Raw genomic sequence first — 14,628 nt, 5'->3', positions numbered from 1 at the left:
TGTGACTGTGACTCTTCATACTCAGCTGCTTGGTTGAAACAAAACCTTGGTCTGGATTTCTCGTCCAAAACACTTTAGATTCATTGATTGTTTCTCAGTCCAGAAATATCACATTAAAATACCTTTTTTTTTCTGGAAAATAAAGGATATTTCTTAGTCTTTCTGAAAATCTATGGTTTGTCATTATTTTTTGCAAAATCAGCACCATCGTTATCCATTGAAATGCAATACTTTTTTTTTCAAAAGGTTGACCAGAAATATAGGTCAGTTTCATCCTCAATTTTCTCACAGAAGCCTACGAGAAACACTAAATTAGGCACCAAAATACGGCTTGAAAACAAAGATTTTCAGGAGATTCGTAACAAAATCCCTCAATCGATGCTGAAATCTTGCCATTGAAATGAAAGTGAAGTCCTCACACTTTAGGTCAGACCTTTACCCCAATGGCCATTTCAACAGCCGCTAAAGATAATAACTTGAAATTTTTTGTGTCTGTATCTGGTATCAAAATAAAACATTCTGCTTTATTAAATATAACTTGGGCCTATTTTCAATGTTTACTTGCTGGTACATACTAGCAGTAGACATTCTTTATTTATAGCTTTTAAGGTGCTCATTGGGGTCTCATGTCTCATGCCCTGTTCCTCTGTGAAGTAAGTGAAGCCCAGTGACGATCATCCTTGTTCTTCAGGACTATTACAGTGGAAGTTAAGGTCTCCACCTTGGATGTCACTCAGCCTTTTTAGGTCCATTACCTTCCTTCAGAGAAACCCTGGATGGGAATAATCTCTAAACAGTTGGCAAAGCCTCAGTTTTCTAGGCCGAAGGTATTTTGATGATGATGATGATGGTGGTGGTCGTGGTGATGATGATGATGATGATGGTGGTCGTGGTGATGCCAGTACCATAGTAATGAAAGTAGTTATGATCATTATTTTGATGATTTCATATTTGCATATGAAAGAGATCACTTTTACATTTCTTTATAAAATATCTCTCTAAGTTTAGCTCACGATTGTGTCCCATTTAACAGAATTTGATATTGCACTAATCTGCTCGGTACCCTAGTCTCGGCTATCAGAGTAAGACCTCTCCTTGGACAACACGTGACAGGTGACCTCCTGATGTTCCTAAGGACTAAACTATGAGTCATGAACCTTCTGCCAGTGTCATGCTGACTTTCATTTACATGTCAATATGTCAGTTTGGTGCAAAGCCTTTCTGCTGGCAGCTGACCTCTGACACATGTCCCACATCGGGCCTGCACCACATTCCTGGCCACTCCCCAAACTTACTCCGCTCAACAGCACTGACCTAAGATCAGAATGTACGCGCAAGCGCCCACTGTCCTCTATACGTCGTGCCCTGACCTGAGATCAGTGGGTCCAGGCTGAGGGGGGAGCCGGAGTGGAATGTGGCTGTTTTGCGGCCTGCGCCGGGTATTTTGGTTCAGAGGGTGTGTTGATCGCTTTGGACGCTCGTTGTTTTTCCTTTTTTCTGTGTGCATAAAAGTATGAGTCTAAGTATGTGTGCGTGCTTGTGTGTGTTTTTATCTGTGAGTGTGTTTGTATGCCTGGTATGTGTGTGTGAGTGTGTGTCAGAACATGCTCGACGGCTGGATGCACATCAGCAAGCAGAGGTAAACACCGGTTTGTCCTTTCGGCCAGTGCATCTGCACATTGCCTTTTTAGGGGCATCTGCAGGGAGCTCGGTCAGAGGGAAAGGCAGGCCGGGGGGTGGAGCCAAGGGGCGGCACCAGCGTGTCTGCAGGGAGCGTGGTGAGAGGGAAAGGCAGGCCGGGGGGTGGAGCCAAGGGGCGGCACCAGCGTGTCTGCAGGGAGCGTGGTGAGAGGGAAAGGCAGGCCGGGGGGTGGAGCCAAGGGGCGGCAACAGCGTGTCTGCAGGGAGCGTGGTGAGAGGGAAAGGCAGGACGGGGGGTGGAGCCAAGGGCCGCACCAGCTTGTCTGCAGGGAGCGTGGTGAGAGGGAAAGGCAGGCCGGGGGGTGGAGCCAAGGGGCGGCACCAGCGTGTCTGCAGGGAGCGTGGTGAGAGGGAAAGGCAGGCCGGGGGGTGGAGCCAAGGGGCGGCAACAGCGTGTCTGCAGGGAGCGTGGTGAGAGGGAAAGGCAGGCCGGGGGGTGGAGCCAAGGGGCGGCAACAGCGTGTCTGCAGGGAGCGTGGTGAGAGGGAAAGGCAGGCCGGGGGGTGGAGCCAAGGGGCGGCAACAGCGTGTCTGCAGGGAGCGTGGTGAGCGGGAAAGGCAGGCCGGGGGGTGGAGCCAAGGGGCGGCAACAGCGTGTCTGCAGAGAGCGTGGTGAGAGGGAAAGGCAGGCCGGGGGGTGGAGCCAAGGGGCGGCAACAGCGTCTTCATAGAAAGCTGAGCTGCGGATCTGGGCTCTGTCAGAGCTCGCTGTGTCCACATAAGGGTCAGGATGGATGGATGGATGGATGTGGGTGCGGTGGTGGGAGGGGAAACCTGTCAGTTTTTAGCTTTTTCTCTTAAGGCCCCAGTGTTTCTGTCTCCTGCACGAGTCCAGCAAGTTGGATCCTACACTATAGCTGAAAGTTATTTTTAAATGTCCTATTGTGTAAGCAGACTGGTCTAATGTTACCTAGTCAATAGGTTTGCATCTGTTTAAAGCATGTGAGCGTGGCGGTGATTTCCAGCGGAGTAGGACTGCGTGCTTATGGTTTATTCTCTGTAATGTAAGAAATGTAAAGCATTTAGTGTACAGATCCACAGGGGGCGCTGTTTTGCAATATTGTGTAAAATCATGCAAGTCATCAGTCCCTGATATTGTGCATGAAAATCTTGACGGAATAATATGAAAGATTTCAAGTTTTTTATTGTCACACGCAGTGACATTCTTGTGCCACAGGGACAGGTGCATGGAAGGACAATAGGGCAAGTAGGAGTGCAAGAAAAGACATGAGAGTGCAATAAAAGACGATACAGGAATTGTAGGTGCCCCGTGGTGCCTGGAAATGCTGTGTAGCAGTTCATTGTTACGTCATATAGAAAGAAAGAACTGTTGCATCTGAATAGTTATTGGTGTCACAGGCATGTGTTATATCTGTGCATTAATCGAAGAAGGTGAGTCTTTTGGAGCTTTTAGACTTTAACTGCTTCTCTCAGGCTGAAGTCACAGGCCTTGCGCTGCTCTGGCGTGGGGGGCAGCTCGGGAAGTGCTGTGTAAACACCTCTGGATTTTTCGCTGCCTTGTCGGTGTACCCTTTTAAGGTGCTGCTCCCTCAATACAGAGTTTGCCCATAAAGGGTTTTTTTTTTCCCACAAGGCGAAGGAATGTTTCAGAGCAGATTTCGGCCCACTCAGCCTAAGAGGAATGTCTGCGAAAGACAGATCACTCTGAGGGACTGTGTGCTCTGGCCGCGGCGTCTGTTAACATCAAAGACAGCAGCTCGCTTACTCCCCTGCAGGCTTCAGCAGGGAGGGTCAACACTACTACTCTTTAGCTTTACTGCATATGTGAAAAAGGGCCACGGTGAGGTAGAAGGTCCTGTGAGGAGATGAGGTAGGAAATCCTGTGAGGAACTGAGGTAGGAGGTCCTGCGAGGAGGTGATAGGAGGGCCTGTGAGGAGCTGAGGTAGGAAATCCTGTGAGGATGTGATAGGAGGTCCTGTAAGGAACTGAGGTAGGAGGTCCTGTGAGGAGGTGATAGGAGGGCCTGTGAGGAGCTGAGATAGGAGGTACTGTAAGGAACTGAGGTAGGAGGTCCTGTGAGGAGTTGAGGTTAGAGGTCCTGTGAGGAGCTGAGGTAGGAGGTCCTGTAAGGAACTGAGGTAGGAGGTCCTGTGAGGAGTTCAGGTTAGAGGTCCTGTAAGGAACTGAGGTAGGAGGTACTGTAAGGAACTGAGGTAGGTGCATTGGCGGATTAACGAGGTCAAGGGCCCCTAGGCTGCACTTTTCGTGGGCCAGTCTTCTGTCCCCACTCACTGAAATGATACCACAATTAACTACAAAACTATTAAATGTTAGTAACTAGAACATCATTTTTACAAAGTCAAGGAGATAGTGATGCTGTATCAAATGAGTGCAATCACATCAGAAGATCAACAAACCGGTAAACTTACACTTTCACTTTCACATCAGTCACAGGCACTGAATAAAGACATCTCAATAGCGGGAACCTTAAAACATTATACTCTGGTCCAGTGTGTGTGAACTGCATCCACAATCTGCACGCATTTATCCAAGATAGCATGGATTATAGATAACTTTACAGAGAGGTACACATTCTAAAAGAGTATAACACAAGTTCTTACCATTAGAATGTTTTCCTCTGTGCATTTTTGATAAAGACTGATCCCGTGTAACAGAAACAGACCTAGCATACGCATATCAGAAAATACACAGCAGTGTAAAACGACAGCTGAAAAAGTTCCCCCATTTAGTCTTAACCATTCACCAATGCACAGACAAATGAGTGATCAATAAAGGATCATTTATAAAAAACAATAATTAAAAAAAACTAGACAGCCAATAGGGCCCCCCCTGATCAATCTGGGCCTTTATGCTGCGGCCTAGGCAAGTCTGTTCATTAATCCACCCCCTGGGCTCCTGTGATGGCTCCAGGTCAGGGGGTTCTGTGAAGAGACCGGATCCGAGGTTCTGTGAAGAGACAGGATCCGAGGTTCTGTGAAGAGACCGGATCCGAGGTTCTGTGGAGAGACAGGATCCGAGGTTCTGTGAATTGCGAATTTCAGGGGATTCTGTGAACTGCTAAGTTCGGAGTTTCTACAATCTGCAAGGTCAGCGAAATGTAGGTTTCTCCTTTCCCCTCCTGCCCCATGACTGAGAGCACACATGTTCAGAATGGTAATAGCAGGGCAATTGGGGGGGGGGGGGGTATTTAAAAGAAGGGGGCAGATCTTTGGCCAGCTGTGCTCCTTATGGTAGATACAGATGGAATTCTCTTGAAAATCAGACCATTGGCCAACTTCTAGAGGGTCACCAAAATGTCTATATCCAGGAGATCACTGAGGCAAGCTGCCTTCATTAGGATATCCTAACAAACAAGCTGTAGTACTGACATGTTCTGTTTTTTTTGTATACTGGCCAAAGATGTTAAAGAGCAGTAAGTCAATTGGAAAAATCATCTTTCCTTTACAGTGATTTTTTGTGAATCTATTTCTTTTAAACAGACAGCACTGCCAGTAGATTGTAGAGACTGTACCCCCAGCAGACTGTATCCCAGCAGACTGTACCCCAGCAGACTGTACCTCAGCAGACTGTACCCCCAGCAGACTGTATCCCAGCAGACTGTACCCCCAGCAGACTGTACCCCAGCAGACTGTACCTCAGCAGACTGTACCCCCAGCAGACTGTACCCCCACAGACTGTACCCCCAGCAGACTGTACCTCAGCAGACTGTATCCCAGCAGACTGTACCCCAGCAGACTGTACCCCTGCAAACTGTATCCCCAGCAGACTGTACCCCAGCAGACTGTACCCCCGCAAACTGTATCCCCAGCAGACTGTACCCCCAGCAGACTGTACCCCAGCAGACTGTACCTCAGCAGACTGTACCCCCAGCAGACTGTACCCCCACAGACTGTACCCCCAGCAGACTGTATCCCAGCAGACTGTACCCCAGCAGACTGTATCCCAGCAGACTGTACCCCAGCAGACTGTATCCCAGCAGACTGTACCCCCACAGACTGTACCCCCAGCAAACTGTATCCCAGCAGACTGTACCCCTGCAAACTGTATCCCAGCAGACTGTACCCCTGCAAACTGTATCCCCAGCAGACTGTACCCCCAGCAGACTGTACCCCCAGCAGACTGTATCCCAGCAGACTGTACCCCAGCAAACTGTATCCCAGCAGACTGTACCCCTGCAAACTGTATCCCAGCAGACTATACCCCTGCAAACTGTATCCCCAGCAGACTGTACCCCAGCAAACTGTATCCCAGCAGACTGTACCCCTGCAGACTGTATCCCCAGCAGACTGTACCCCAGCAAACTGTATCCCAGCAGACTGTACCCCAGCAGACTGTACCCCAGCAGACTGTACCCCCAGCAAACTGTATCCCAGCAGACTGTACCCCTGCAAACTGTATCCCAGCAGACTGTACCCCAGCAGACTGTACCCCAGCAGACTGTATCCCAGCAGACTGTACCCCCAGCAAACTGTATCCCAGCAGACTGTACCCCTGCAAACTGTACCCCAGCAGACTGTACCCCCAGCAAACTGTATCCCAGCAGACTGTACCCCTGCAAACTGTATCCCAGCAGACTGTACCCCTGCAAACTGTATCCCCAGCAGACTGTACCCCAGCAAACTGTATCCCAGCAGACTGTACCCCTGCAAACTGTATCCCAGCAGACTGTACCCCTGCAAACTGTATCCCCAGCAGACTGTACCCCCAGCAGACTGTACCCCAGCAGACTGTACCCCAGCAGACTGTACCCCTGCAAACTGTATCCCCAGCAGACTGTACCCCTGCAAACTGTATCCCCAGCAGACTGTACCCCTGCAAACTGTATCCCCAGCAGACTGTACCCCCAGCAGACTGTACCCCAGCAGACTGTACCCCTGCAAACTGTATCCCCAGCAGACTGTACCCCCAGTAGACTGTATCCCAGCAGACTGTACCCCAGCAGACTGTACCCCCAGCAGACTGCCTGACCCCAGCTACTTGATAACATGTGTCATCCCCTCTTACCCACGCAGAGGTGGAAATTTCAAGCCCAGAAAGTAAAAATCCAGTCCAAGATTTTGCTTCAACCAACCAGTTGAGTTCTCTGTGTCTGTTACTTTTTATGCTCAACTGGTTGGTTGAAACAAAATCTTGGACTGGATGTTTACTTTCTGGACCTGAAATTTCCACCTCTGTACCCATGGAAGGTCAACCTCTAAGGTCATCTACTAAAAGGTCACTAAGGTCATCTACTTAAAAGGATTCCACTATTTGAACAGTCTGGCAAGCAAGGAACAGTTATTGTCAATGTAGATCAAAAAGCATATTAAAAGGAATTAGAGAGCGAAAGCCTAAGACAGGATGCAGTGTGGAGGGTCATGCAGGGGCCTGAAATGTTTTTGCAGTGGTTGATGTTGGTGCTGAAGTAGTTGCTGAGTTTGGGTTAAGATACAGGATCAGTGTGAAGGTCGTGCTCTCAGCATGGCCGCCACCTCTGCCCTTTCGTGAGGGCAACGACAATGGCGTGTCCATCGAGGTCATACTCTTGTCAGTTCTGCAGCTTGGGACCCAGGTTGATGTGTTTTATTGAGCAGCTCCATGTTGCTGGTTTATTGTCATGGTCTGACAATCCAGCCCACCGCTCCCCTATGTGAGTGCCTGTGAATTTTTGGCCCACAAGCTCGGCATAAATCAAGGTGTTTTTTTGTGGACCGCATGCCTCTCGCTCCGTGCTGTGGGGGGGGGTCACACTGAGATCAGGTCAGGGCGGTGGCCCCCGGCTCGCCGTCAGCAGTCCCCTTGGGCTCTTCATGCAGCCGTTGGCGTTTCTGCTTTCTGATGACACAGATGAGTGGTAATTCAGGCTTGAAAGAAAGGACTGCATCTCCTAATGTCGATACGGGGATTTGCAGCTCTGCTCTTTGTCTGGGGGGGGGGGACTTCACTCCTGCCCCACCCCCATCCTGATTCCTGTAAAACCCCTTCTAATTTTTGCCGGTAATCAGATTATCGTCTTGCGCTCCGTTAGCCCTGCTGCTCCCTTAGTTATGCACGGGCATATGCGCGAGGGCGTGCCACAAGTGCAGATATGTCAGCGTCTGCATGGCTGCACAGCGGGCTGCAGCGTCTGCCTGCAGTCTGTTATTAAGTCTAGCCAGGGCAGAGGAGTCGGTCTCTGTCACGGCTCAGTCAGCCAGGGCAGTGGAGTGGGTCTCTGTCACGGCTCAGTCAGCCAGGGCAGTGGAGTGGGTCTCTGTCACGGCTCAGTCAGCCAGGGCAGTGGAGTGGGTCTCTGTCACGGCTCAGTCAGCTAGGGCATTGGGTCTTCGGTGGGTTTGTACTGTGTACCTGTTGGGCTCCATCGCTCCTGTTATTGTTTACTGAAACCCTTGGAGACTGGATACCTGAACCGTGTCCAGTGGCACCAAAAAAGTGCCTTTGAATGATTTCCAGGAGTGTGGACACCGTGCCTGTACTCTGAGGGGAAATGCAGCAGCGTGGGTTGTTGAGTCTTGTCGTTTTTTGCATGCCTACGGTTCTTGACATTTATTATTTCCATAGCCAGCTCTCTGTCAAATCAAGCCACGTTCTCTGCATACTAGTTGTGTTTTGGATAATTACCTCTGAGTGTGTGTGTGTGTGTGTGTGTGTGTGTGTGTGTGTGTGTGTGTGTGTCAGTCTGTGTGTGTGTGTCCCTCTTTGAGTGTCAGTCCCTCGCTTGTCTGTGATTGGCTTGAATCTCGAAGCTTTAGATAAAGCTATGCTTCTGATTTGTCCCAGACCTGTAAATAAACACTGGCACATTCACTGTCTTATGAGCTTCAGTCCACCCCCCACCCCCCAACCCCCCCAAATCTGACTAATCCCTCAATCACAGACATGCGCTGAGCTCCGAGCTCCACACTGACTATAGACTTGTCTGTCGGCGAGGAGACCGGCGTTCTGCATCCTGTTTTATCCCACCGAGGGAGACACCAGCCATGAGGAGATGCGACGAAGGTACGGTATTCTTCATCCGGACTGGGGGCCCCCAGCCATTCGGCCCGTGACCAAACGGCTGAGATAAAAAGCGGGAGGGAAGTTTGCGCTTGTAGTGGAGTAGTTTGCGTATCGCGCTTGTGTTTATCCCCCTGTAAGGACCTCAGCTGGCGGTTTAAAAGCTCTTGATGTAGTATCGATCTGCTCACTGTCCAAGCTGTGCTCCGAGCCGGTTTCGTCTGCCGCTGCTCCGCCGGTCTCCCGGCATGTTCCGTAAGAGCACCGCTCTCAGCGTCTCAGATTAGCGGATAAGTGCCGACGTCGGCTAATAAACGTTAGCATCGCGGACATCCTGACACTTATGTAAAGTGGAGTGCTGCTGATGTGTTATATAAACATTGGCAGTTATGGGTTCACCATTCAGTCGTATCTTTATGTAACTGGTTAAACCTTAACCTTGTTACCATAACAAATTCTGCTGATGAATCACTTCGTGTCTTTTAGAAATACTTCCAAGATGAAGTTCCTTCTTGTTTTTTAAATGATTTGTAATGTTGATTGCGTGTTTAGTTTCTGATTATTCTGTTATGCTTAAAGGGAGACATGATCTCCCACACTGTACTGGTGAATGATACAGGGCTATGCGATCTACTCTACACTTTGCTGAATATCTAGAGCTATGTTTCCCAATCCGGTCCTCGGGATTCCACAGTCGGTCCATGTTTTTGCTCCCTCCCAGCTCCCTACCAGACCGTCCACATTTTTGCTCCCTCCAATCTCCCTACCAGACAGTCCACATTTTTGCTCCCAGCTCCCAGAACAAAAATCTGGACTGTCTATGGGTCCCCAAGGACCAGATTAGGGAACACTGATCTATGGAACCAACAGCAGTTTGTGTTTTCATAATGAAAGAACTGATGATGTGGTCAATTGTCAACAGGGTTTATTGCGAAATTGCAAACTACTGCTTTATTTCTCCGTGAGGCTCGTTCATGCGGCTGTTGCCACTGAACGCACGGATAACGATGGTGCGAGCTATGTAGCAATTACATGTGTAGACCCTGAAAGACATGGCTTCCGGAATCCAGGAAATGGTAGCTCGCACCCTCTGCCCATGTTTACCTGTCAGCCAGTGTATGTATTACCTCTATAAGTGGCACATGTGGTCTGATCTAGGCTTATAACCAGCAGGTTGTCAGTTACAAGTCTTGGGGGTGAGATTACCTTCTTACCCTCAAACATGATACTTAATCCAACCACCGCAACAGATCTCTTTACATATAAGTAAAACTGTTAGAGTGTCAACTGTGCAACTAGCTTTGTGATGACTTCATTTGTCTTCAGAACCGTAATGTTGGGCAATATTGCGAGATATGAAACTATCAAGCAGTGTTGGACATTTCAGGTCCAGGAGCAAGAAATCCAGACCAGGATTTTGTTTCTACCAACCAGCTGAGCATAAAGTCACAGGTACAAAAGAACTAAACTGCTTTGTAGAAACAAAATCTTGGTCTGGATTTCTTGCTTGTGGAACTGAAATGCCCAACATTGCAACTAAGCATGGGATATCATGATTTAAGCTTCAGGGAACAAAAAAATCCTGTCCATCATTGTGTTATGTTTTTTTTAGTCTAACTCTTGATCTTAAAACATAATTCACTTGTTGTTAATGCAGGTGACTGGGAATGGTAGTAATTCAGTGTTTAACTGGAAAATTAATAGGAAAACCACATAGACATAGTTCATGAGGTGGTTCCAGAACAAGGAGCGTCGTAGCTGTTGTTCTGCTTCCTGCTCTAGGTTTTAGCCCCTCCTTCAGTGGGCTGTCTTTAAGCTGACCAGAGGTTCTGGTAAAGCATCCATGTCTTTGACTCCGGGCACGTGACTCAGGAGTCGGCAAAAATGGATTGACTACTCAATCGTGTCAGCGGAGCGCTTTTGGGAACTCGTGGAGGCTTTGAGAAGTGCTTGGAGCTGAGGGTTGGGCTGGTGAAAGGGTGAGGGACAGTCTATGTGCACTTCGTTAACCGAGACTCATCAAAATGTTGAAACTAGCGCACCATTAAATGTTAATTTAAACTGAACAAATGAATGTATTTAAATAAATGTTCGGCTGTAGTACTTCTCTCCTGCCTGCAGACTGCTGTCCGGCAAATTGCTGGACTGCCAATGTGCTGTTAACAGCATTTTGACCCCAACTCAGCAGTATGAACTCCACAGCACCATGCGACGCCTCCATTCCTCTCTGGTACTGATTGTACTGACTCAGGCTCATCTTTCATATGCCATCTCATCTTTTATAGACTTTGGACCCGGTTCTCCGATTAGACTTGGCAACTGGAAGACGTCGGAAGGGAAAGCTTTAAGGTACCATCGCCGCTGAGGAATGGCCCGGATTTGGGCGCCGGACTGGCAGACAGGACGCGGGGCCTCACTTTTAGCCGCGGCTAAACAGTGTCACCAGCAGTCTGAGCTTCCCACTCGTATCGTTTTACACCAGCAGGGCCCCTAACCCTGGTCCTCCGCAGCCACAAGCTCGGTTTAGTTAGATATCCTAAAATCTATAATTAATCAGCTGGGATGTTTATCAGGAGTGTCACAACCAGTGGGGGAATAGAGTCTCTGAAAGTACAGCCCTTGGCCATTGCGGCTCCTTAGTATAGAACAGGGTTCTTCAACTCTGGACCTCGATTCCAACTCCAGGCCGTGTTTTCAGTTCCCCCAGGTAGTTGTTTAATAATTACTGATTCCGATTGGTCAGAGGCTTCACACCTGACTGACAGGTAAAGGAAGGCTGGAAAACCAGCAGTGCTCGGACCTCGAGGACCGTGAGTTGAATAACCCTAGTATAGAACTTTCTCCCCATCTTCAAATGACTTTTTATACCTGTGAAAATGTCGAAGACTGTAATCTTTATTTGTGGTTGTATACCATTTGTGCCTATTTTACCTTATATACAGTATGCCTAGCGCCTCAATTTTTTCCGGGTCTGAAGTATCAGAAGAGCTCTATACATACAAAGTCAGTCTGACGAGCTGTCAGAATGAGAGTACATCAGTTGCAGTTGCTTCAGCAGTTTCTTGGGGTGCTTAATGTATTGGTCTTAGACATCTGGGAGCACGATGGATTTTATTTTAAATTATTTAGGCTGTAGGATTTTGGTATGACGGTCAGAAATTATAGCGTGTATTTCCAGCGGTATTTAATGAGGCCATTCCGCTGTGGTAGCTTTCACCAGGAGTTCTCCTCTGACGACAACTCTGACGTGGTCCAGGATACAGATGCTAATCTTTTAGCCATCCTTCCCAGGGGTGAGTATATTCTTCTTTGATAAACATTGATAAATCTGAATATAGCGTTACTGTGTATCAAATTAATATTGTTGGGCAATCAGACTAGACCTCAGTAACTGGTTACAGTCATACCTCCCAAATTTTCTGGACAATATTACCTGGGGCAGGCTTGTTGTTTAGGAACCCCCTCTGAAAAAGTCACCTTACCCCTCCAGTGTAGTGACTGTTTGTGGCCAACAGGGGGGCCCCAAACCTCAGGCACCTATGCAAATGTATAGTTTGAGTAGTGGTAAACAACACTGCTCATGCTTCACTAATTATCTGGATGGAAGAGGCAGTGATGCTTGCTGGAGATGTTTGCATAAATATCTTCTGTTATTAAGACACTCCTGCAGTGTCGAGTTCACCTACCTGACCTTCTGCTTGTGCTCCCACTTACCTGTTAAATAGGGTGTTGTTTTCCTTCCAGATGGTTAACCATTTGTTCCCCTCCAGTTTCAGAACTAAGGAAGTATTTTGAGCGTGTCGCCTGCAATTTAGAGATGAACAGGTAAGAGACCTTTACAGCTGTGTCTGTGGACGGCCGCAAACTCCAGTTTGGCCCGAAGAAGGCGCTTGCGATTCTGAAATTCAAATTCAATTCAAATTCAAAAAACTTTATTTGTCCCCGAAAGCGCCTGTTCTACAGTGATGGGCAAAACAAACACTTCATGAACCATTTGCCGTATTTTCTGACACCAGCAGATGGCGCTCTGTGTTTATTAAAGAGCTCAAAGCATGCCCCATAGCAAACTAAGAGCACCGCTTAGTGGGGTCAAAAAATACAGCAAATGGTTCATGGAGATTCATTTGGCCATCACTACTATTCTAGACTGACCGTGCAAACCCCTAACCAGCCTGTATGCCCTGCCCACTTCCTGGACACACAGGAAGGAGCGCATCGCCAGGCGGCTGGAGGGCATCGAGGGTGACGCTGGCCTGGTGTCCCACCGCCTGCTGGAGGAGGACACCCCACGCTACACACGTGCCACCGATCTCTGTGAGCCGTGTGTTGTGGGTAAGGATTTCGGTCAAGCAGCTGGACACCAGCTGAGTAACATAGAGTAAAGGTCTTAGATATGATACCATTGTAATGGTAGCGATGACATAGATTTTATTTTTGAGCCTGATGGGTCTCATCTCTGTCTTCCTGCAGTGCGGAGATACAGCAGGGAAGAGCTGCCGGTCCCACCAGCTGTAGATGTTATCGCCCCAGAGAGGCAGTCCAGAGTCCGGGTGCGAGCTGAACCGAAGACCACCCAGGCCCCGCCCTACAGCTCCACATCGGTGCTGGCAGAGCTGGACTCCAAGGCAGAGCGGATCGCCCGCTACAAGGCGGAGCGCAGGCGGCAGCTGGCAGAGCGCTACGGGATCTCCCTGGATCAGGAGTCGGAGGTGGAGCCCAGCACGCCTCGCCGTGGTTACGGGCGCACACGTACGCAGCTGGAGGAGGGGGGCAGGGGCTGTGGCCAGAGGCCACAGGAGAGACACTCCTTACGGGCTTCAGGGGGATCACATAGCAGCAGCTCTGGGGTGGGCCGGGTCTTCATGGCGGCACAGCCAGGACCCCTAGCGGCTGCCCCCGGCTCCTCGGAGCATGAGAGAGTGATGAATCTGGAGAACTCCAGGCGAGACCGAGACAGAGACAGGGGAGCCCAGCCTGTGTCACCCCCCAGCTACACAGACCCGCCAGTGTCCTCCACCAAGACCCCTCCCAGAGAGACACCCTTAGCAGGAGTGCCCAGCTCCCCCAGGACCGGCCGCAGAGCCTCCCTGCCCAACCCGCGGTACGGCGTCTCCCCCGGGGACTTGTTCATCGAGCAGCAGGCACAGAACATCCTCAACAGGCAGGGGTAAGTGACTCGCATCATGGAGGTGGGGGGGGACTGACTCGCTTCATGGATGGGGGGAGTCATTCGCATCTCTGGTAGAGGAGTCACTCGCATCATGGGGGAGTCATGTGCATTACTGAATGGGAGTCATGCACATCAGAGAGGGGGAGAGTCACTCACATCACAGTGAGGGGGAGGAGTTACTTGCATCACAGGGGGTCCTCGCATTACTGGCAGAGGAGTCACTCACTTCACGGAGGGGGAAGGTCACTGGCATCACACAGGGGGAGTCACATCACTGGGGAGGGGTCGCTAGCATCACATGTGGGGTCACACATGTAGGGGGGAGTCAGTCGCATCATATGGGGGCAGTCAGAACTGGAGGAGGAGTCACTTGCATCATAGGGGGTCACTCACATCATGGAGTGGGGGGGTCACTCGCATCATGGGGAGATCACTTGCATCATGTTGGGGGGGTCACTCGCATCAACTAGAGGGGAGTCACCGGGGTAGAATTACTGCCATCACAGGGGGCAACATGCATCATGGAGAGGGGGAGTCACTCATATCAGCGGGGTGTAAATCGCATCATGTGGGGGCCAATATACTTAAACTGAAAGCAGCAGCAACATTGCGCCCAGCCTGGGGTCATTTTAAGGGCTATAAAATCAACAGTGACATCCATCACACAGGAACATGTTTGTTTGGCATGCAAACAGTCCTGTGGTTGGCAGAGTGATCATATCAATGTTGGGCCCTCAAGTAAGGTTCAGAAACGCTTAAACATGCTCCAGGAGTGTTGGAATGGCTGATCCTGCACTTT

General features: G+C 49.5%; 1 protein-coding gene across 8 annotated transcripts in view; it reads left to right on the top strand.

Moving 5' to 3' along the window:
- LOC111840191 (supervillin-like) overlaps window positions 1-14,628 on the top strand; it is a 67,085-nt gene that overhangs the window by 13,800 nt on the left and 38,657 nt on the right. For 7 of the 8 annotated variants that reach the window (XM_072710888.1, XM_072710887.1, XM_023804747.2 and 4 more), the window contains 5 exons: window positions 10,945-11,008; window positions 11,870-11,952; window positions 12,430-12,484; window positions 12,864-12,991; window positions 13,130-13,826. In XM_072710888.1, coding sequence (XP_072566989.1) covers window positions 12,477-12,484; window positions 12,864-12,991; window positions 13,130-13,826 — 833 coding nt within the window. In that variant the 5' untranslated portion in view covers window positions 10,945-11,008; window positions 11,870-11,952; window positions 12,430-12,476. Of the gene's footprint in view, window positions 1-8,562; window positions 8,663-10,944; window positions 11,009-11,869; window positions 11,953-12,429; window positions 12,485-12,863; window positions 12,992-13,129; window positions 13,827-14,628 lie in introns of those variants that run through there. The other variant, XM_072710885.1, reaches the window with a different exon arrangement.

This window comes from Paramormyrops kingsleyae, chromosome 4 (assembly GCF_048594095.1).
Source record: "Paramormyrops kingsleyae isolate MSU_618 chromosome 4, PKINGS_0.4, whole genome shotgun sequence".
NCBI lineage: Eukaryota > Metazoa > Chordata > Actinopteri > Osteoglossiformes > Mormyridae > Paramormyrops > Paramormyrops kingsleyae.
Note: the sequence above shows the minus strand (reverse complement) of the source record. Positions and strands in the feature narration are given on the sequence as shown.